The sequence below is a fragment of the Eubalaena glacialis genome, chromosome 10 (genome assembly GCF_028564815.1).
Source record: "Eubalaena glacialis isolate mEubGla1 chromosome 10, mEubGla1.1.hap2.+ XY, whole genome shotgun sequence".
Taxonomy (NCBI): domain Eukaryota; kingdom Metazoa; phylum Chordata; class Mammalia; order Artiodactyla; family Balaenidae; genus Eubalaena; species Eubalaena glacialis.
Genome location: NC_083725.1, coordinates 108,522,655 through 108,546,212, shown reverse-complemented (window position 1 = coordinate 108,546,212; position 23,558 = coordinate 108,522,655). Strand labels below are relative to the sequence as shown.

Sequence of the window (23,558 nt, the reverse complement as noted above, 5' to 3'; positions counted from 1 at the left end):
GCCAGGCCTATCGGTGAGGCAGCCCAGCAGCATTTATGGCCAAGCCGCAGAGTGACAGTGGAGAATTTCTCTTGGGGCCCTGTGGGTAAAACAGGAAGTGGTAGAGGCAGGATGGGCAGGGCCCTGGAGAACCTTGTGCAAAGTGGCCCCCAGGTTCATCCACTGGGCCCGGTTAGTACAGTCTTCACGCGGAGCACCGTTTTAGCAGGATCCCTACTACCCAGCAGCCACAAAACTCCCAACCCTTTGACTCTCCTTTAATGCCACTTGAGGATCTCCTTTGCCCAGCCCTCAGGAATGTTTGTCCTTCTCAGTCGGTTCCACCTCTAGGAGGCAGCCACCAGCCTCAGCCATCCAGCTCAGAAAACAGAAGATACAGGGGAAGATCAGTCACTCGTGCACATCCCAGATCTCAGAGAGCAGCGGGGGAAGCTTTTTATCCTGCAGGCGCAGTGCAAACACTTGCTCTGAATGGACGCTGCTCAGTGTCCGGAGGTTCACCAGTTTCATTAGCATCCGTGGGAACATCAGTCGGTCCTGGGAAAGAAGGACAAGTACAGCCTTTGTCTCTCCCCAGGGAAGGGGGGCAAGGGTGGGGGCTTTGTGGGAGAGGTAGAGAATTGTCTGTGCACGATGTAGTCAGGGAGGGATTCTTGAAGGGAAAGTAGATGTGTCAGGGGATGAGCCTGTGGAGAGGAGAAAGAGGGCACAGTGGGGAGACTCACATGGGGGTGGTGGATGGAGACGTAGGCATGCAGGGCCTCCACATATGTGTGTTGCAGCCTCTCTACCTGGAGCTGGTCCTGCACGTTGGGCCGGTCTATAGGTCACCAACAGAGTTGAGTAGCAGGTCTGGCCAGGGTCTTATTTCCATACCCCAAATCACAACCAAAAAATAGGGACATGCCCTACCCAACCTCTCCCATCCCAAAGTAACACAACAAGGGCCTCCACCCCCACGATTCTTGCCCTATGGGGCCTGCAGCCCTCTTTGGTTGTGAGTCTCTTGCTCGTTTTCCCTCTTGCCCCTCCTCCACACCTGCAGAGAAGATGCTGATGGCAATGAGCAAGGCAAACTCAGCATCATTTAGTTGCAGCTCATTCATGGCTCTGGAGAACTCAAAGATGGGGTTGATGAACTCCACCTGCAGCCCTGGGGAGGAAGAAGAGAGGCTGGGTTGTGTGGCATGGGCAGCACTGCTCAACTGAGGACACTACCAGGAACTCAGGAAGACGTCTCCAGGGCTCTGCTGTATAACCTTGGGTAAGTTTCTTAACCTCTCTAAGCCCCATCTGTGGGGCGGGAATCATATCTGAACTTATAAAACTGTTGTGATGCTTAAATGATAAAGCATACAGACCACTTTGCACTGCACCCAGCATACAGAACGTGCTGAATTAAATGACAATAATGCTGTTAGAATTCTTCTTAGAATGCTTGAGGGCCCCACATTACTAGAAATAGAAGCAACCCTTATGTTTGTTTATAAAAAGACTGCTTCACTGGCAATTGGCCTTACTTATTTGAATACCAGCAATACATTTCTTGTTTCACATCACAGGGGAAACAAAGCAGTGTGGTTGAGGGTGTGGACTCTGGTGTCAGACTCCCTGGGTTTGAGTCCTAGCTCTACCATTTACTAGTCTGTGTGACCTTGAGTAAGTTATTTAAGCTCTCTGGGCCTTGGTTTTCCCATCTCTAGAATGGAGATAATAATAGTACCTACCTCATAATGGGTCCTTAGAATAATGAGTGGCACATATGGTAACTCCATGTAAGTGTTTGTTAAATAAATAATAAATTTTAAAAATAGAACCAGCCTTCTTACTGAGGAGACCGAAGTTCAACAAACCATGACCTGAAGTGGTGACATCTAAAGAACACTTCTCCCAAACACACTGTCAAAGTCTCCCCACCCCACGCCATCCCCTAGTTTTCTCAGATGTCTTTTAGCAACCATCTGCTAACTTTTCCATTCCAGGCTTCTTGATTAGTCACTTCCTGTGCTTTCACCCCGATGTTTATCAAGTGTGTGTTGATCCATTTAATGGACAAGCCCCATTTAGAAAGCATTTATTGGTGAGGTGTCCAGCCTTGAATTGTGCTGAACAGCCCCTTTGTACAGAGAGGACGAGCAAGTTCTAGAGTTACGCCCCCTGCGAGGGTCTGCTACTGCTCGCTGAGTGGACGCCCCCAGTGTGATCGGTTCACATCGTTAGTCACCCACGCGAGCAGCATATGGTAGTGGAGGTAAAGGAGGAGGAGACCTGCCCAAAGAGCAGCCCTGTCTCTTCTCCCCTCACTGAAAAAGTGAGAAATGAAAGACAAACATGATGACATAAAAACCGCTTATATAAATGAATCTATAAATAGATACAGATTCAGACAGCACAAGTCCGCAAGTGCTGAAGGAACACGCAGACATGAGAACGGGGAAGAGTTCAGAAAGGAGGATGTTATGAAGGAGAAGGCCGTGGTTAAGAAGGAGTGGGGTAGTAACCGTCTGGGGAAAAGGTGATTGGGTAGAGAAAGGGGGCCGGGCTGGGCTTTTAACGCTGGAAAAAGTCATTACATCACTCCTACTAGGTGCCTATACATTCAGGCAGCACACCGGGCACTACAGAAGGCAAGAGGTGTCAACACAGCCCTGCCGTACCCTATAGTGAAGGGAGGCCTACCTAGAAAGCTCACTGGGTGGCCTGTGATGGGACAAGAGCTGGCCTGAATCACCGGAAGCCTCTGTGAGCTCTGCACTGGAAACCAGTATTCTCCAAACCCGAGAATGGAGTCAGCATGAGCCATATTTTACAGACCCACTCACTCAGGGGTTAAACCACCCAGTCTCTTGTTCAGCCTCAGTCCTGTCCCTCCGAAACACCTTCCACCTTCCATCCTTTCCCGGCCCTCCTCCCACAACACAAACCAGCCATTGAATATGAGGAAACCAAAACTGCTTAACCTGCAAGCAAATGTCAGATAGAGAACAGCATCGTGAACTAATTCCTGGAGAAAGTACTCCAAGATACTCCAAGATGAGGATAGAAGTGTTCACTCTTATCCTAAAACTGCCTCATCTGGGCACATCTGTCATGTTTTAATGCCAATTCCATGGCTACTCAGAAAGCACAGCTGAAGAGGAGGAAATCAGTCCACATGATCCTTAAAGAGTACATCTGAGAAAGATTTTTCAGTTTTGGCTACTAAAGGCTTGGTGAGGTTTTCAAGTTTTTTTTCCTAGCTGTAAAGTCTTTTCTTCAAGCAAAATATTACGCAGAAGCACAATATATAACGCAGATTTAAATGGAGCTTCTGGTTTGGCTAAAGTGAGGGTGAAGGACGTTTTTCCTCTAAGGTGACACTTCCATGGAAACCCCCCCCTCAGGTTCCTGGGAACACAGGTTGAGAACCACTGGCCTAATGCAACAGAGGACAGGAATCTATCTGGGGCAGTTAAGGGAGACCTATCAGCATTCCAACTTTCTGTCTTGGAAAAACAAGTGGATCCTTCCCTTTGTAGCCACTCAAACCCTGGGCCTGTAGCTCTGTAGTCACTGTGGGCCCCATGACAAAGTGCATCTGTTCATCCAACCCAGTCCCTTTGTGATCTCAGTTCTCACCTGCTTTGGCAAAGTCGTCCCGGTTATAACTGAAATCCTTGAGGAAGGTGATACTCTCACTTCCAGGGTTGTACCTCCGAGATGTCTCCAGAAGCATCACCTGCACACAAATATTGGGCTGGTCTTGGCCCAGGGCACCTTCAAGGGAAGGTTGAGCCCCTCATCCCTACCTCCCAGTGCATGTGGCTTCCCAGCTGGCGGGCTGGGGGCCCCTCCCACAGACATCCCGCTCTGGTCCTCCCTTCGCCCTCAGCCTTGCCAGCCACCTCAATTGCAGAGGTCTTCAGGAGGGCAATCTGGTCCTCCCGGCTGAGCTGCAGGAAGCCCGGCAGCTGTTTGGCAAAATCAACGATCTCCTGCACAGAGACAATGGCCAGCTCCGTGAAGTGGGCAAAGCGTTGCTGACGGGCCTCCCGACTCTGCGGATCTGGTGCCATGGGCCAGGGCTACCCCGAAAGGCAAGGAGGAAAGAAACAAACCACTCTGAGTCAGGCATCAAGAAGCCAGCTGGTGCTCTGGGCACAGCGACCTCTCCCCAGGACCCTCAGGTACCGTGACTCGAAGCCGGTCCGAGAAGGAACGTCTGTTACACTGCTGCTGGGCAGCCACCAGCTTCTCAATCATGCCCAGCTGCTCCGGGCTGAGCTGGGGCAGGACTTGGGGCGGAGAGGAAGCCCTCGGGGGCACGGATGTGGCCTGAGCCTGTTCCTCCTCTTGCCGCTTCAGTTTCTTCAGACGGATCTGTTCTTCTGACAGAACACCTGAGAACAGAGCCAGATGTGAGGAGGGGAGAAGAGGGGGAGACAGGAAGTGGGGATGGGGCAGAGGCGTAGTTTGAGGCTCCAGAAAAGCAGAGAGTGTTAGGTAAAGACAAGGAAGAGATTTTAATCCACACTTAGGGACCGTGTAGGAAGGCCCATAGCCTCAGCTGCCTTTCTGCCCCCAGACCTTGGCACCCAGACATGCCCTCTTCCCCATCGGCCTAACCACCCCCCTCCCCCAGCTCCAGTCCCCAGACACTCACACTCCTCCCGCATGCCGGCCTGGCGGCATTTGCGAAGGCGGCACTCCTGGCACTTGCGACGCATGTAGGTGTCCATGGGGCAGTGGCCCCCACTGTGGCAGACGTAGCGCGCCCCTTTGATGACACTGCGGCGGAAGAATCCCTTGCAGCCCTCGCAGCTCAGCACGTTGTAGTGGAAGCCGGAAGCCTTGTCCCCACACACACTGCACAGCTCATTCCCCAGCATTTTGGGGGCTGGCCCCTTTTTCCGCTTTTGTGGACGAAGCTCTGGGTACAGGAAAGAGCCTTAATGTTCTTCTTCAGGGAAAAGGCTTGGTGCCCAGCTGGCCACTGCCCTGAGTACTCAGTGACCTTCATTTACTTCACTGTACAAAGTCTATCTAGTCTCTCTATTCTAAGAAAGTAGCTCTCGTATGCAAAGTGCTATTATGTCCTAGGTACTGTCTGAGCCCTTTATATGCACTGATCCTTACAACCATAAGAGATAGGTACTCTTGTTATTTCCATTTTACAAATAAGGAAACTGAGGCTCAGAAAGGCCTAAGAAACAAAATTTACACTCAGATTACTTAGGTCTAGTTGACTCCAAAGCCTTTGGACTTAACCATGATCTTACAAGGTAAAGAGCCCTGAAGTTACCCCTCCCGGATCCAGGGAGCCCTTACCTCCTCCAAATCCAGCAGCTCCTCACCTGTGGACTCTGGAGGGGCCTCCACCCCGGGGAGCAGGGCTGTGGGCTCTGTTGCCTCCAGCCCCACCCTCGAAGTGCCCCTAGCAGATTGGGGTGTGCTAGATTCCTCCCTGAGGATACAGTTGCTGCTTCCCAGAGGCTGGCTGCTTGCATCTTGTGCATCTGGCTCCCACAGCTCCACTGCACAGTCTGAACCCCGAAAGAGAGGCACAAGGGGGTCTCAGGTCCCCAGCATTCTCCTGGGAAACTGCAAACTTATCTTCACCCATAGAGGGCAGTAAAACGTCGGCTCCGGCTTTGGGACCCTGCGATTTGTGTGGGCTCTAGGGCTAATCACTTGTAGTCCCCTGCACCTCAATACCTTAAATAAGGATGTTAACCTTTGTCCCCTTGCGGGGCTGAAGTGCATCCATCTCAGATATCAGACAGAGCTCTTGAAAGCCAAGCTGGATAAGCATTGGACATGCCAAGCCTCCCCAGCAGCAAGCCCGGATTGAGAAGGACGGACAGGTATCTGCAAGGGCCAGGCACCAGAACCAGGGCAGAGACAGTCTGGGCAGAAGGAGGCAAGCAACACCAAGAGCAGCTCTGGACTGCTCTCCAGGGAAGGGCAGAAGGTAGGTAGTGAAGGAGGCTGATTCCCGCGGGAGGAGAGGAGTTGGGGCCTGGGCTCAGGGGAGAGGGCTGGAGTGAAGAAGCTTACCAGGAGAAACATCAGGCACAGGGGCCTCCAGCCACAAAGACATCTCTTCCTGGAGCCCTGGACATTACCAAGGGACTGTCCTGCAGGAATGATCCAGGTTACACTCTTCCCAAACTGGGTTCCCTCCCCTCCTGATCCTGCTTTTTGTCTGTACTCACATATCAGCTTATATTTACTTGCCATATATGTGTCAGCCTGTGTGTGCTAAGGCTTTCCATGCCTTCCTCACAATATCCCTATGAGGTCAGGGCTATTCTCAAGCCCAATTTACAAATGAGGAAACTGGGGTTCAAAGACATTAAGAAAATAGCCTATGGGCACACAGTTAGGCAGTGGTAGAGCCAAGACTCCGACTCTGGTCTCTCTGACATCGAAGTCTGATTTCTTGGCTACCATGCCACCTTTTCTCCCCAGGACCCCCTCCAGGCCATCAGGGAATGTTTGGGCACAACTGCCCCGCTTCTGTCAGAGCCCCTTCCCGCTCACTCTAGCACTGGGGACCGCCAAAGTTGGGCAGAATCAGGACATGTGATCGAGGCTCCCTCCACCCAGTGAAACACACTGCTGGTTAGACAACCTCACTCCTGCCACCTTCCAGGGTCCCAAGACAAAACTCTTGCCTCCAGAAGTCACCCCAGTTCACATACAGGACCTCCTGCCCCTGACCCCCTCAGAAGTTATCCTGGGACATAAACAGAATGCTGTCGCTGTCCGAGCTTCCGTCACCATCATCCTCTTCACTTCTCCCCAGAGACCCCTTTCTAAATCCACAGGACACCCCGCCGCCCCCGCCCCCACCCGCGCCCCAGACACACAGTCAGAGCCCCAGGCCAGCGCTGAGGAGCAGACCCACCGAGTGCCAGGCCGCCAGACTCTGGCTGGGGCAGTCTCTGGAGCCCCCTTGCTGGGAGAGGAGGATGGTGCAGTCCCTGGTCCACAGGCCTCAGCGGCCGGGGAGCCGGACCGGAGCAAGAGAGGGGCAGGGAGCCGGGAGCCGACCGACCGGAGCCCTGGCCTCCTCGCCCCCGCCCACGGGCCGCTTCCCCACCGCGCTGACTCCGCCCCCTGCCGGCCGGCCACCCCCTCGGCCCGGCGCCACCCCCGGCCCCTACCCCCAAGCCCGAAGGCCGCATTTTCCTGCAGATCTGCCCGGCTCTCCCCTTCCTCTCCTCACCCTGGCGGCTCTGAGCTGCTCTTACAGGCACCTCCCAGGCGCCCCCACCCCGCTCCCGGCAGCCTCCAGAGTCGCTTCCTCCCTTCCACAGACACCTCGCGGAGCAAAGGTCCCGGCCCGGCCCGGAATTGCGACACCGAGCCCCAGCTTGCTTTCCCGGCCTCCCTCCTCCTCCTGTACCTCTGGAAAGGGGCCAAGAAGCTCTCCCCACTAGCCCCAGGCCTCAGCCAAGCTGATAGAACTACAGGGGTGGAGACAGGCAGGTGCTGGGCCTTCCAGGGAGTCGCTGAACGCGGGTGCCCTGCGGGGGCCAGAGAAGGAAGGAGGCCGGAGCGGGGGCGGGCGGGTGGGTGGTGGAAAGAAGTCGCTACAGCAATGGATGGTCTGGGACGGGAGACGGTAGATCTGGGTGCCAGTCCAGGATGGACCTGAGAGGGTATGCAGGTTCCCTCATCTGGGGAAGGGTTCCGTCAGAAGTGAGGGCAGGCTCTGTCCAGCATATACTGAGACTGTAGCCGTGCCTTCTCGCCTGAACATGAGGTCCATCCCTGAAGGTAGACACCTCGTTTTACTGATTTTATCTCCCCTGAAACAGGGCCTGCCATAAAGTAGAAACAGAGTAGGTACTGTGGTTCTGTTTGTTGAATAAATAAGTAAACAAGAAAAATAGTATCATCCTCTTCTATCCTATACTTGTTGGCTCTAGTCAATTTCATCATTGCTTTAGTGCTTGGGCTCTGAGCTCAGATTTTGGGTTCAAATCCAGGCCTTGCCTCTGCCTCTTATTTGCTGTGTGATCTTGATTAAGCAAGTTACTTAATGTCTCTGAACCTCTGTTTCTCTATCTTTAAAACAGGTATAATAATAATGGTTTTTGCCACATAAGGTTGTCCTGAGAATTAAACAATGTATCAGAGCACACAGAGTACTAGAAATGGAAGCAGTAATTAAACTCCCAATCCTTTCAGCTATGGGTCTTCCCATCACCTTGGATCTGTACACTGTTAACCTTCCTGTGCTTATTTCCATATACAAACCCCTCACTCTCTCTTCTGGTCCTTAGAGCAGCCCCAGGAGGGAGGGAGGGTACAATAACACTGAGCTCATGGGAGAGTCTTTTCCAAGACCACACACAGTCAGTGGCCAAGCTGGGATCAGAATCCAGATGTCCTCACTCAAGTCCCTGTCCTCTTTCTTTCTCCTGTGTCAAGAGTCCAGGATACTCATCTTGCTGCCTCTCAGGTCTGCTGGACCAGTGAAGTGAGATGGACGAAGCTGGGGCTGGTGGGCTGCAGTGGGAGAGGCAAGGGGCCCTGGGGATGCTTCAGTCCAGATGTGGGAGGCGAGGAGCTGAGGTTACTGCTGGTTGTTCCCCCCCTGCCCCACTCCCAGTTTCCTGCTCACAGGCTCTTCCTGTTTTGCTGTGAACTCCAGTTCCCATGGGCTCCACATGAAAGCACAGAAAGACAGGGGGCCAGGGCAGGCAGCCAGAGGCACCGAGACAGAGATGAACAGGACACCAGGGAAGAGGAGAAGAGAGGGAGTAGGGAAAGACTGGACATGGGGTGTGGGGGAACAGGACGGGAGAAGGACAGGGAAAACAGAAATAGAAAGGAGCTTGGTGAAAGATGGGAGGAAGCACAGGGTGGGGCGGGAGGAACAGGCGGAGGTTAGGGAGCAAAACTTGAGAAGACAGCAGGCTGGATGGTGTTGCAAAATCTGCCCATGTATTCATTTTCACATTTCAGAAAAGCCCCTCTGACACCCCCATCTCAAAGTCCTGCCTCCAGCTTTTGCTCTTGTTCCCTCTCATCACAAGGTCATCCCCTCACAAGGCCCCCCACCCTGGTCCGGGCACCTCTGAGTCACGAGCACAAGGCTCTCCATTCCTCTTGCTTATGTTGCCTCCCTGATTTTCACAAGGCCCCAGCTGTCCTGGGAAAGTAAAAACCAGGGGCCGTAGCCCCTGGGAAACTAGAACTGTGCTGTCTTAGCACCCACATCATCGCTCCAGCTCCCTCCTCCTCCTTTCCCCATCCCAGAAGCTCCAGCACAGAGGCAGAGTCAGCGATGTCACTGAAACGCTTGGTTCAAGGAACTTGGGATGGAACATTGGTCTGGGGTCTGATGATCTATCTTCTGGGAGTTGGGAGAAGACCCATTCACTCCTGATCCTCAACTCCCTCTCGTGACACCCTAGTCTCCCCACAGGCCAGGACCCAGCACCACACACAAGCCGCATTGGGAGCCCTCTGACCCAGGCTAGAGCCAGTTGCTGAACAAGCAGGTTAGGGCGCCATCTCCCCCACACAAGGGATTCGGCCTCAGCCTAATCTCAAGTAAGGGAGGAGGAAGCATTACTGCCAGAGTTACCCCTTCAGGTTACGGGGGTTCAGGAGCCTCCCCGACCCCTTCACCCTTCGAAAGGGGTGAAGACCAAAACCTGTTGGTGGTATCTCCACAAAGGTTCTGGAGATTAATGACTGGGACTTCTCCCCCAAACCAGGGCAAGTAGTCAGGTGATCTGCAGTGGGAATCACATGTCTCACTTTGCCAGACACCCGCCCCCCCCGGTCCCCACTGTGCAGTCCCACCAGCCCACTGGAGGTGTTAGGTGCAAAGCCTCCCAGTCCCACTGGGCCTTTCCTATGTTTTCTTGGCTCCTAGAAGAGGCAACATGCCTGGGAACTCCTTTTAGGGTCTTCCAGGTCACATTTCTGACCCCCAGGACCTCCAGAGGCTTCTCCTTGCAGCAAAGGGAATCTTGAAGCAAAGATAGGAGCATTCACCAGCCCACAGTTACATGCACTACTGGATGGCACTCCCATGAGGCAGGCCACAAGGTGCACTTTGCAGGGATGGACTGGGGCAACTGCTTCTTGCTGCCTCCATCACCATTCTGGAAGGCTGCACAGTGTGGGGGTCATCTTGCATGCTGCTCAAGTGACTTCTCCCCAGCCTCCCAATCACAGGAGAGAGAAGAACCCAGGAATTCCTGCTTCCCAGGTCTATGAGTTCAGAGATGATATAGACAGCAGAAAGAAGAAAAGTAACATTTATTAGGCCCTACTACATACATTTATCTTTACATGTATTATTTTATTTCTCCTCATATATAATCCTAGAAGAGAATACTAGCAAGGGGTCAAATATCAAATTTGAATACAGGTATAGCTGACTCAAAAGCTCAAACTCAAACAAAAAATGACCACCTCACTCCATTACACAAAACTGCCCTCCCAGATAGGAAAAATAGTCCACTCACCTGGATTTAGGTTCGCTTCTGCCAACACAGGGTGCAGCAGTGGTTCCCAAACCTGGCCTTATTTTCAGAGGTTCTGATTTATTTGGTCTGAGGTATGCCCATGTATCCATCTATCTAACTATCCATCTACACATCTATTCTTTTTGCATCTGTAGTTAGGAACCAAGGTGTGGGGGCCACAGAATCATCTGGCAGAAAACATGCAGAAGCTGGGGGTCAAGAAACCAGAGCTCAGCTCTTGGCCCTACCATGTACTTGTGGTGTAATCTTTACCCTTCCTGGGTTTATTTCTCACCATAAAAAATGAAATACTATCTTCTCCATCAATCCTTCCTACATCGGATGCTTGCAGGCACAACGAATATAGAAATACTTGAACAAGTGGGAAGAAAAGCAAAAGATGAATTTAAGGGATTTTTGTTCTACTTGCCAAAATTTAATAAGCCCAGGATTTACATTCTGAAATCGCAATGGTCTGGCTAGTTTGCAAGGAGAGTAAGGGGCATATTAAAACAAAACACTCAAAAAGTCCCACTAATATGCAGAATTTTGCCAATTAGCCATGTCCCATTCAACCCCACCAATGTGAAAAGGTTTCCTTTGCTAGAAATCTCTTAATTGAAAGTATTTTGGGGCCACTGAATACAGTTAAGCAATGCAGTTTGAGTAGCCTGTGAGAAATAACCCATTTTAAGGGCTACTTGACTGGAAATCAGAAAACTTGAGTTTTAATCCATTCTCCTAAACTCTGTGACCTTGGACAAGTCACTTCCTCTCTCTGGGTTTGTTTTCTTATCTGTGAATTAAGGGGACTAGGTTAGATCAAGGATTCAGAGATGCTGATTTATGAAGCCTATGAATGGTCTTCATGAACCTCTTGGGATTGTATGCAAAATTCCATTTGTGTGTGTCGACATTTTTCTGGAGGAGAGGGGACTAAATTTTCATCTGATTCATAAAGGAGCCTGTAACAAAGAAGAAGTACAATTCTGCAGCCCGTGGAAGGAAAACCACATTCATAGAAAGACAGACAAAATGAAAAGGCAGAGGACTTTGTACCAGATGAAGGAACAAGATAAAACCCCAGAAAAACAACTAAATGAAGTGGAGATAGGCAACCTTCCAGAAAAAGAATTCAGAATAATGATAGTGAAGATGATCCAGGACCTCGGAAAAAGAATGGAGGCAAAGATCAAGAAGATGCAAGAAATGTCTAAAAAAGACCTAGAAGAATTAAAGAACAAACACCTAGAAGAATTAAAGAACAAACAAACAGAGGTGAACAATACAATAACTGAAATGAAAAATACACTTGAAGGAATCAATAGCAGAATAACCGAGGCAGAGAACAGATAAGTGACCTGGAAGACAGAATGGTGGAATTCACTGCCACGGAACAGAAGAAAAAAGAATGAAAAGAAATAAAGACAGCCTAAGAGACCTCTGGGACAACATTAAATGCAACAACATTCACAGTATAGGGGTCCCAGAAGGAGACGAGAGAGAGAAAGGACCTGAGAAAATATTTGAAGAGATTATAGTCGAAAACTTCCCTAACATGGGAAAGGAAATAGCCACCCAAGTCCAGGAAGCGCAGCGAGTCCCAGGCAGGATAAACCCAAGGAGAAACATGCTGAGACACACAGTAATCAAACTGACAAAAATTAAAGACAAAGAAAAATTATTGAAAGCAACAAGGGAAAAACGACAAATAACATACAAGGGAACTCCCATAAGGTTAACAGCTGATTTCTCAGCAGAAACTCTACAAGCCAGAAGGGAGTGGCATGAAATATTTAAAGTGATGAAAGGGAAGAACCTACAACCAAGATTACCCTACCCGGCAAGGATCTCATTCAGATTCAAAGGAGAAATCAAAAGCTTTACAGACAAGCAAAAGCTAAGAGAATTCAGCACCACCAAACCAGCTCTACAGCAAATGCTAAAGGAACTTCTCTAAGTGGGAAACACAAGAAAAGAAAAGGATCTACAAAAACAAACCGAAAACAATTAAGAAAATGGTCATAGGAACATACATATCGATAATTACCTTAAACGTGAATGGATTAAATGCTCCAACCAAAAGACACAGGCGCACTGAATGGATACAAAAACAAGACCCATATATATGCTGTCTACAAGAGACCCACTTCAGACCTAGGGACACATACAGACTGAAAATGAGAGGATGGAAAAAGATATTCCATGCAAATGGAAATCAAAAGAAAGCTGGAGTAGCAATACTCATATCAGATAAAATAGACTTTAACATAAAGAATGTTACAAGAGACAAGGCAGGACACTACATAATGATCAAGGGATCAATCCAAGAAGAAGATATAACAATTATAAATATATACACACCCAACATAGGAGCACCTCAGTACGTAAGGCAACTGCTAACAGCTATAAAAGAGGAAATCAACAGTAACACATAATAGTGGGGGACTTTAACACCTCACTTACACCAATGGACAGATCTTCCAAGCAGAAAATTAATAAGGAAACACAAGATTTAACTGACACAATAGACCAGACAGATTTAATTGATATTTATAGGACATTCCATCCAAAACCAGCAGATTACACTTTCTTCTCAAGTGCACCCGGAACATTCTCCAGGATAGATCACATCTTGGGTCACAAATCAAGCCTCAGTAAATTTAAGAAAACTGAAATCATATCAAGCATCTTTTCCAACCACAATGCTATGAGATTAGAAATCAATTACAGGGGGAAAAAACGTAAAAAATACAAACACATGGAGGCTAAACAATACGTTACTAAATAACCAAGAGATCACTGAGGATCAAAGAGGAAATCAAAAATTACCTAGAGACAAATTACAACGAAAGCACAATGATCCAAAACCTATGGGATGCAGCAAAAGCAGTTCTAAGAGGGAAGTTTATAGCTATACAAGCCTACCTCAAGAAACAAGAAAAATCTCAAATAAACAATCTAAGCTTACACCTAAAGGAACTAGAGAAAGAAGAACAAACAAAACCCAAAGTTAGTAGAAGGAAAGAAATCATAAAGATCAGAGCAGAAATAAATGAGATAAAACACAGAAAACAATAGCAAAGATCAATAAAACTAAAAGCTGGTTCTTTGAGAAGATAAACAAAATTGATAAACCTTTAGCCAGACTCATCAAGAAAAAGAGGGAGAGGACTCACATCAATAAAATTAGAAATGAAAAAGGAGAAGTTACAACAGACACCGCAGAAATACAAAGCATCCTAAGAGACTACTACAAGCAACTCTATGCCAATAAAATGGACAACCTGGAAGAAATGGACAAATTCTTAGAAAGGTATAACCTTCCAAGACTGAACCAGGAAGAAATAGAAAATATGAACAGACCAATCACAAGTAATGAAATTGAAACTGTGATTAAAAATCTTCCAACAAACAAAAGTCCAGGACCAGATGGCTTCACAGGTGAGTTCTATCAAACATTTAGAGAAGAGCTAGCACCCATCCTTCTCAAACTCTTCCAAAAATTTGCAGAGGAAGGAACACTCCCAAACTCATTCTATGAAGCCACCATCACCCTGCTACCAAAACCGGACAAAGATACTACAAAAAAAGAAAATTACAGACTAATATCACTGATGAATATAGATGCAACAATCCTCAACAAAATACTAGCAAACAGAATCCAACAACACATTAAAAGGATCATACACCATGATCAAGTGGGATTTATCCCAGGGATGCAAGGATTCTTCAATATATGCAAATCAATCCATGTGATACACCATATTAACAAATTGAAGAATAAAAACCATATGATCATCTCAGTACATGCAGAAAAAGCTTTTAACAAAATTCAACACCCATTTATGATAAAAACTCTCCAGAAAGTGGGCATAGAGGGAACTTTCCTCAGCATAATAAAGGCCGTATATGACAAACCCACAGCAAACATCATTCTCAATGGTGAAAAACTGAAAGCATTTCCTCTAAGATCAGGAACAAGACAAGGATGTCTACTCTCACCACTATTATTCAACATAGTTTTGGAAGTCCTAGCCATGGCAATCAGAGAAGAAAAAGAAATAAAAGGAATACAAATTGGAAAAGAAGAAGTAAAACTGTCACTGTTTGCAGATGACATGATACTATACATAGAGAATCCTAAAGATGCCACCAGAAAACTACTAAAGCTAATCAATGAATTTGGTAAAGTTGCAGGATACAAAATTAATGCACAGAAATCTCTTGCATTCCTATACACTAACAACAAAAGATCAGAAAGAGAAATTAAGGAAACAATCCCATTCACCACTGCAACAATAAGAATAAAATACCTAGGAATAAACCTACCTAAGGAGGTAAAAGACCTGTACTCAGAAAAGTACAAGGCACTGATGAAAGAAATCAAAGTTGACACCAACAGATGGAGAGATATACCATGTCCTTGGATTGGAAAACTCAATATTGTGAAAATGACTATACTACCCAAAGCAATCTACAGATTCAATGCAATCCCTATCAAATTACCAATGGCATTTTTTACAGAACTAGAACAAAAAATCTTAAAATTTGTATGGAGACACAAAAGACCCCAAATAGCCAAAGGAGTCTTGAGGGAAAAAAACGGAGCTGGAGGAATCAGGCTCCCTGACTTCAGACTATACTACAAAGCTACAGTAATCAAGACAATATGATACTGGCACAAAAACAGAAATATAGATCAATGGAAAAGGATAGAAAGCCCAGAGATAAACCCATGCACCTATAGTCAACTTATCTATGACAAAGGAGGCAAGGATATACAATGGAGAAAAGACAGTCTCTTCAATAGGTGGTGCTGGGAAAGCTGGACAGCTACATGTAAAAGAATGAAATTAGAACATTCCCTAACACCATACACACAAAAAAACTCAAAATGGATTAGAGACCTAAATGTAAGACCGGACACTATAAAACTCTTAGAGGAAAACACAGGAAGAACACTCTTTGACATAAATCACAGCAAGATCTTTTTTGATCCACCTCCTAGAGAAATGGAAATAAAAACAAAAATAAACAAATGGGACCCAATGAAACTTAAAAGCTTCTGCAAAGCAAAGGAAACTACAATCAAGACAAAAAGACAGGAGGGCTTCCCTGGTGGCTCAGTGGTTGGGAGTCTGCCTGCCGGTGCAGGGGACACGGGTTCGAGCCCTGGTCTGGGAGGATCCCACATGCCGTGGAGCGGCTGGGCCCGTGAGCCACAATTACTGAGCCTGCGCGTCTGGAGCCTGTGCTCTGCAACAAGAGAGGCCGCAATGGTGGGAGGCCCGCGCACCGCGATGAAGAGTGGTCCCCGCTTGCCGCAATTGGAGAAAGCCCTCGCACAGAAACGAAGACCCAACACAGCCATAAATGAATGAATAAATAAATAAATTAAAAAAAAAAAAAGACAAAAAGACAACCCTCAGAATGGGAAACATTTCCAAACGAATCAACGGACAAAGGATTAATCTCCAAAATATAAACAGCTTATGCAGCTCAATATTAAAAAAACAAACAATCCAATCAAAAAATGGGCAGAAGACCTAAGTAGACATTTCTCCAAAGAAGACATACAGATGGCCAAGAAGCACATGAAAAGCTGCTCAACATCACTAATTATTAGAGAAATGCAAATCAAAACTACCAGTTAGAATGGGCATCATCAGAAAATCTACAAACAACAAATGCTGGAGAGGGAGTGAAGAAAAGGGAACCCTCCTGCACTGTTGGTGGGAATGTAAATTGATACAGCCACTATGGAGAACAGTACGGAGGTTCCTTAAGAAACTAAAACTAGAATTACCATATGACCCGCAATCCCACTACTGGGAATATACCCAGAGAAAACCATAATTCAAAAAGACACATGCACCCCAATGTCCATTGCAGCACTATATTTACAATAGCCAGGTCACGGAAGCAACCTAAATGCCCATCAACAGACGAATGGCTAAAGAAGATGTGGTACATATATACAATGGAATATTACTCAGCCATAAAAAGGAACCAAATTGGGTCATTTGTTGAGATGTGGATGGATCTAGAGACTGTCATACAGAGTGAAGTAAGCCAGAAAGAGAGAAACAAATATCGTATATTAACGCATATACGCGGAACCTAGAAAAATGGTACAGATGAACCGGTTTGCAGGGCAGAAATACAGACACAGATGTAGAGAAGAAACGTATGGACACCAAGGGGGGAAAGTGGCGGGGGTGGTGGTGGTGATGGTGTGATGAATTGCGAGATTGGGACTGACATACACACTAATATGTATAAAATAGATAACTAATAAGAACCTGCTGTATAAAAAGTAAATAAAATTCAAAAAAAAAGGGGGGACTTGTGACTAAATAAGGCTAACTTTTTGACTACCTAGTCCTCAGCTCTCAATTTCTATTCACTTCTCCATAACAATTCTGGAAGTAATGTTTAGATCCTGAGGTTTATATAAATAATTCAATCTGGAGTCCTGGGGCAAGATACTGACCCTGCTTTCTTCCATATGTTCTGATCACGTTTTATTTCTCCAGTGATCTGAGGTGATTTGCTCAGGAAATGAGCATTGGCTACACTGGGACCAACCTCAGGGACACAGGGAGTCCAAAGGGCTGTTTACACGCTGTGCCCTACACCCAAAACAAGACTTCTTCCGGGGAAGAGAGCCAGGGCCAAGGCTCAAATTCCACCCGAAGGAAGGGGTGTGGAGAAAGGCGCCCTATACCACCCCTCGCCCCAATTCTGCACCAGCTCTCGCTCTAGGTCAGGCCCGGCAGCACCCCGGCCCGAGGGGGTCGCTTGCTGTGCCGGCCACGGTCCGGCCCAATACAAGAGCCACCTTGGTACTGGGTCTCCGCGGGCAGAGGCAAAACCCACGCTCAGTGTTCTCTTTACCAAGATGAGGTCTTCAAGCCCTTTCTGCAGGGCGAGGTCGCGCTACATTCCCACGCTTCTCCGCCACGGCGGGATCGCGAACCTCCTACAGGAATTCCCTACCAGATTCCTCCTCCCACCATCCCTACCCCCCCTTTAGCAAGATGGCGGCGAGAGCACTTCCGGCGTGTGTCCTTAAGGGTGCGTCCGGGCGGCGGCTGCAAGTGCCACTCAGCGGGTTCCAGCCTCTTTGCTGCACAGACTACAGCGGTGATGGCGGGCAGACAGTTTGGCTGGAGCCGGGTGGCTCTTCTCCAGCTCTTTCTTGGTGTGAACCTGATGGTGATGCCACCTACCCAGGCCCGGTGTCTGCGTTTCGTTACCTTGGTAATGAGAGATGGGGTCGCCAAGGGCTCGCCAGTGCTAGGAGGGCACCGGCCTGCGGGTGGAGGGATGGGCGGGGCTTTGCTGGGGTCTGGGGTCTGGAGGAGGAGGAGGAGCTGGTTTAAGAGGAGACGACTGGCCTGCGGGGTTGGAGGCCAGGGTTCGCAGTTTTTGTAAAGCTCTGGGGTATTTGGGGGGGGCAGGGTGTACGGAGTTCAGTATTAGAGGATAGGTCGGGTGAGTCTGCCTTCGGAGAGGGATGTAGCTGAATGGTAAGAGGCTCGCGAAGAAAACCTTTGGTGATTTTTTTTCCAGTTTCCCCCGCCATCTGCATTGCTTTTATTTCTTTTCCTTTCCCACCTGTACTTTTGATTTTCCCAAGGTCTCCAGTGGCATTGCTTAGCCAAGTTAGAACCTCTGGAACCTGGAGGAAGTTACTGACTTCTGAGTTGGGGGCTTTTGCAGTTGCTAGAGTTAAGGCTTCCCAGAGGGAGTGACGGCTCCTTCTCAACATAGGGCAGAGTTTGGCTCTGTGTCCACATCGAGGGGACCCTTCTGACCTGTAGGCTAACCTTTTCTTTCCTCAGCTGTACCGACATGGAGACCGTTCGCCAGTGAAGACATACCCCAAGGACCCCTATCAGGAAGACGAATGGCCCCAGGGATTTGGTCAGCTAACCAAGGTGGGTCAGAAGCCAGCTCTCTCTCAGGATGAGCTGTAGAATGGGTGACCTCTAGAGCAGGCTGCAGAACTTGGGGCCTCACCAAACTGCTTTTTCCCATGTGGGTGCTGATTTTGACCACATTTCTTGATCTTACTTTCATCTGTGCCCAGATTAAAATGGGCATACATAATGCCATGCACAGTCGGCCACTTAATAAATGACTCCTGGGATCAGATTAACCCACTCCTACTTTCAGCCAGGAACTTGGAAAGCAACAGTGGCTAAGCCCTGTGGTAATCGTGAGCCATCCCTTCCCTCTGGGCCTCTTAACCCTTGGGTTTGCCCACAGGAGGGGATGCTACAGCACTGGGAGCTGGGCCAGGCTCTGCGACAGCGCTACCATGACTTCCTCAACACCTCTTACCACCGGCAAGAGGTAAGGCTGGGAGCTCTAGAGGCAAGGGAAATGGGAAGTGCTGTTCTCACCCTCTGCCCTCAGGGAGACTACGGGTGAGGCTGGGCACTCTGGCCTCCCTCCATGCATTTTTAGTTACAGCACAGCTACAGGACAAGACATCCAAGGGCTGTCTAGAGCAAAACCCTAGAGGCTGAGTTGCCCCTGCTTGGCTTGAAAAGAGGCAAAAGTGATCAAGCATCCAAGCTGACTTAAGGATCTGGCAAAGTAGTTTCTGACTCTGTGAAGTAACTCAGGCTTTCCATCCAGGACACTTACTGAGTACCTATTATGGGGCAGGCACTATGCTAGCACTGCACATAATGGTGCACCATACAGATATGATCTTTGTCCCTAGATGTTGTTACTGTTTCCTTGAGGGCCAGCCCTATCCTGATCTTGCCCTTTCTCACAGCTTATTCCTTCCTTTTCACAAGCAAATATCTCTGTTCCTTATTTTATTTCCTCTCCTGGTCTCTAAGACAGTTATAAAGGGGGGTGTGATTGAAGACAGTTTCTGCCCTCAAGGACCCAGGCCTAGATAGGGAGATAGGTGTTGTAATAAACCAGGCAAGCAGACAGACCTGAGAGCCTTGTTGACTAAGCACTTTGGACTGGGAGGGGCATTTGAACTAGAGCCATTCCCACAGGAGTTCTTCACAGATGGGGGACAGCTACGCCCCCAGCTGAGTGGGCCTTGGCTGGGAAGAGGGATGGGGAAGGCCAGAGAGGGGGAGAGGGCCAGATGCATGGTGGATTTATAATTTGCTAGGTGACCATCAAGAACATGTCCTCCCCTGGAGCCCCAGTGAGGGGCCAGAGCTCCCCCACCCCGCTCCCACAGGTGAGACTTGTGTTGTCATCTCTGCAGGTTTATGTGCGAAGCACAGACTTTGACCGGACTCTCATGAGTGCTGAGGCCAACCTGGCTGGACTCTTCCCTCCCGACGGGATGCAGCGCTTTAACCCAAACATCTCTTGGCAGCCTATCCCCGTCCACACTGTGCCCATTGCCGAGGACAGGGTAAGACCAGCCAGCTCTTCCCTAGAGGTGGTGACAGGGACAATTCTGGCCGTCGGCCTGCTGATCCCCGACTCCTTCTCTGCCTCTGCTTCCCCGCTTTGGTCTGCAGCTGCTGAAGTTCCCATTGGGCCCGTGTCCCCGTTTTGAACAGCTGCAGAACGAGACCCGGCGGACACCGGAGTATCAGAATGAGAGTATTCAGAATGCAGTGAGTGGGGCTGAGGTGGAGGTCACCACACTGTCCTTTCCCCCAGGGCAGGACTGATCCCCTGATCCATTTTTCATAGCAATTTCTGGATATGGTGGCCAACGAGACAGGCCTTACGGACCTGACACTGGAGACCGTCTGGAATGTCTACGACACACTCTTCTGTGAGGTGAGCCGGCTCAGGGTCCCCGGTGTGACCGCTCTTCTCTCATACCTCGACAGGCCTAGGTGACCAGGCCAAGTAGAACACCGTGCCTGGACACCACGCTCACTGGGGAGGTCCAAGCAGGCCACCTCTTGTGAAACAAGGGAACTTCCCTCACGGGTGAAAAAGAACCTCAGAGTGGGAAATAGTTTATCAGTCGTCAGCAGTTCCTGCTTCTCTCCACCCAGAGCTCTCGTGGTATCTGACTCCATTCTGCTGAGTCACACTTCTCGCTCCCAAGCCTCCTTTCCTGTTCCCTGCAGCCTCAACACCATCCACCATGTCTCCTGGTTCCGGTCCCTCTGCCTCTCCTCTCCCTCCCTTCACACACACACACACACACACACACACACACACACACACACACACACACACACAGGTACTGCCCCACGTGGGAAGAGAGCTGCTCCCGGGAGAGGCTCTGGCCTAGGCTGGGGAGCTAACCTGCCCGCTGCCATACACAGCAGACACACGGGCTGGTCCTGCCGCCCTGGGCCTCGCCCCAAACCATGCAGCGTCTGAGCCGGCTAAAGGACTTCAGCTTCCGCTTCCTCTTCGGGATCTACGAGCAGGCAGAGAAGGCCCGGCTGCAGGGGGGTGAGTGACAAAAGCAGCATGTCACTCCCCTGTCAGAACCCTACAGCATTAGACATCTGCTACTGGGGGCTTCTTACATGCTTACTTCTGTACCTGAAGTGTTCTCTGCTCTTTCAGAACCAGATCACCCTAGTTATCCCGTCAGTCATCCAGTCTCCCCAGTTCTCCAGATACTTAGCACGTTTGTCACTGTGTGGGTGACCACAGTTAGGTTTTTGTGCTTTTCTGCCATTCATATCCTTAAGTTTCACCCATGTCAGAAGACCCTCCCTTCCCTCCAATGACTTCCTACCTCCAGAGGACCACCGAGGGCCACTCCGAAAGGACGCTGAGAGTAGTACACATGCTGAGCACCCAAGGGAGTGCCAGCTGCCAGACCTTTCCAGCATCCTGAAAGTTTTCAGAGCCTGCGCATGACAGAGTTCCCCTGGCCTGGAGCCTCCATCCTGTGTGCTCTGAAGCCATCTTAAGTTTATATTTATTCCCAACTGGAGTAATTCTTCAAACATGGGCAGGGCCTCGTAGCTTCTTTATAAATAAATGGGCAGGTTTCTGCATCTGTGGGAAATATAGATATCTTGTTTTATCTTGCTTCCTTCTGTAAATTTGGAAGTTCTTAGAGAGCAGGGGGTGCTGTAGAGTTTGCGTGGTTCCCCTGAATCTAAAGCGTTCTCCGTGCTGGTGATCAGACCCAGGACTGGCAGAGGGTGAGAGGACCTCAGATAGGTCTAGTCAGAAGACGGTGATGGCTGTAGCCACCGACACTGGGGACTCTCTCCTTCAGGAGTCCTGCTGGCTCAGATACGGAAGAACCTGACCCTGATGGCAACCACCTCCCAGCTCCCTAAGCTGCTGGTCTACTCTGCGGTAAGCTCCCAGGGTCCCCAGTGTGCTGACGTCACGTAGGAGCTGGGTCTCTCCTCTCTTCAGCGCCTGGGGGTGTGGGGGGCAGTGCTGATGGGGAGCCCTTCTCTCTTACAGCACGACACCACCCTGGTTGCTCTGCAAATGGCGTTGGATGTCTACAATGGTGAACAAGCCCCCTACGCGTCCTGCCACATATTTGAACTGTACCAGGAAGATACCGGGTGAGTGGAGCTATGGGTCTGCCCTGAGGAGGGGCGCTCACGTGGGGACTGTGGGCAGCTCCCATCTTGTCTCCTATCAACCCTCAGGAATTTCTCAGTGGAAATGTACTTTCGGAATGAGAGTAACAAGGCCCCCTGGCCACTGATCCTGCCTGGCTGCCCTCACCGCTGCCCGCTGCAGGACTTCCTTCGCCTCACAGAGCCTGTTGTGCCCAAGGATTGGCAGCAGGAGTGCCGGCTGGCGAGCAGTCCTGCAGACACAGGTGAGCTGCTGCCTGCCTCCATGCTGGCTGTGTCCCAGAACAGCTTACAATTCATATCCACAGGTCTTGAGAGAGCTGATGCACTTCCAGCCATCCTGTTGCAGGGATGGCAGTCCTTTAGCTGGCTCAGACGCTGCATGGTTTGGGGCGAGGCCCATCCTGTCCCTAGACAGTTAATTTCCCACCCTGAGAGGTACTCCTCGCCCTCAGGCTATGCCCCTCTTCTTATACTAAGAGAAAATAAAAGCAACCGGGGGAGAACTGTCTTGTCCTCCCACCACCAGGTGTTCCAGCTTACTCGCTGGTACAAGCCACCACTTGGAGCCAGCCTTTCCACTTACACTCTGGGTCCATCTCTTCTCACCTCCACACGGACCCCGGTGCTCAGTGTTACCGCTCTACTGGATCAGTGTCATCTCAAAGCCTAACAAAAACCTCTTTGGCCCACGTCCTTCTCCAGCTGCCACTCCCTCTCTCTCTCCCCTTTTCGGGTGTAATCCTTAAAAGGGTTGCCTGGACTCTGGTGTCACTGCCTCACTGCCCATTCTCTCAGACTCACACTGGACAGTCTTATGTCACCTGCCACTCCATGGAAGCCACTCTTGTCAAGGACCAATGACCTCCTCTTACCAAAGCCAGTGACCAATTCTTAGTCAGCTTCTCTCACCTCTCAGCAGCATTACTGAATCGATCACTCCTTCCTTAAACACTTTCTTGGCTTCTCTGGTTTTTCTCCTAACTCATAGGCAGCTTCCTTTACTAGCTCCTCCTCCCCACTAACCAGGGGATGGCCCAGGGCTCAGCCTCGCTCTTTCCCCATCCATGCCTGCTCCCAAGGTGAGCTTACCCAGCCTTATAGCCTTATATACCATCTCCATGCTAAGTTCTGTCTTTTTATGACTCACAGATTCATGACCTCTTCTCTGAGCTGCAGGTTCACATATCCAGCTGCTGACTTGAGGTCTCTATATGGATGTCAACTAAGGCATGTCACAGTTGAAGTCTAAATCCAAATGTTCAAAAATCAATCAATCAATCCAAATGCTCTTCCCCCAAATCTGCTCTTCCTCCAGGCTTCCCCACCTTAGTAAATGCCACATTAGCCACCTAGGTGCATAGCATAACCCAAAGTGCTATCCTGAATACCCTCTTTCTCAGACCCCACCTCCAAACCACTAGCAGATCCTACCAGCCCAATCTTTAAAGTACACATTCTTGCTCCCTAGCCCACTCTACCGTCATCTCTTGCCTGAAGTACTGAAAAGCTTCCTAACGTTCTTAATGATTCTGTTCTTGGCCCTACCAGTGTTTCAGCA

General features: G+C 49.3%; 2 protein-coding genes across 14 annotated transcripts in view; one reads left to right on the top strand and one right to left on the bottom strand.

Moving 5' to 3' along the window:
* Positions 1-230: 230 nt before the first annotated feature.
* NR1H3 (nuclear receptor subfamily 1 group H member 3) lies at positions 231-17,485 on the bottom strand. Of its 10 annotated transcripts, XM_061201734.1 has the most exons (11): positions 17,376-17,485; positions 10,476-10,663; positions 6,037-6,116; positions 5,334-5,522; positions 4,643-4,909; positions 4,171-4,379; positions 3,885-4,064; positions 3,619-3,718; positions 1,040-1,153; positions 726-820; positions 232-537 (listed from the first exon to the last, which is right to left on the bottom strand). In XM_061201734.1, the coding sequence occupies exons 3-11, from the start codon at positions 6,077-6,079 to the stop codon at positions 391-393; spliced, it is 1,344 nt and encodes a 447-aa protein (XP_061057717.1). In that variant the 5' UTR covers positions 6,080-6,116; positions 10,476-10,663; positions 17,376-17,485; the 3' UTR covers positions 232-390. The 10 variants fall into 10 exon arrangements, with proteins under 10 accessions (XP_061057724.1, XP_061057725.1, XP_061057726.1 ...); XM_061201739.1 differs by lacking the exon at positions 10,476-10,663; XM_061201738.1 differs by lacking the exons at positions 10,476-10,663; positions 17,376-17,485 and adding an exon at positions 7,391-7,491.
* A 95-nt stretch (positions 17,486-17,580) lies between these two features.
* ACP2 (acid phosphatase 2, lysosomal) overlaps positions 17,581-23,558 on the top strand; it is an 11,906-nt gene continuing 5,928 nt past the window's right edge. For 3 of the 4 annotated variants that reach the window (XR_009702243.1, XR_009702244.1, XM_061201714.1), the window contains exons 1-10: positions 17,582-17,741; positions 18,326-18,421; positions 18,753-18,839; positions 19,729-19,881; positions 19,991-20,089; positions 20,169-20,258; positions 20,759-20,891; positions 21,676-21,758; positions 21,873-21,979; positions 22,067-22,242. Coding sequence is in view for 2 of the 4 variants with exons in the window: in XM_061201714.1 (XP_061057697.1) it covers positions 17,628-17,741; positions 18,326-18,421; positions 18,753-18,839; positions 19,729-19,881; positions 19,991-20,089; positions 20,169-20,258; positions 20,759-20,891; positions 21,676-21,758; positions 21,873-21,979; positions 22,067-22,242 (1,138 nt within the window). In the remaining 2 variants the exon portion in view is untranslated. Of the gene's footprint in view, positions 17,742-18,325; positions 18,422-18,752; positions 18,840-19,728; positions 19,882-19,990; positions 20,090-20,168; positions 20,259-20,758; positions 20,892-21,675; positions 21,759-21,872; positions 21,980-22,066; positions 22,243-23,558 lie in introns of all 4 variants that reach the window. The other variant, XM_061201716.1, reaches the window with a different exon arrangement.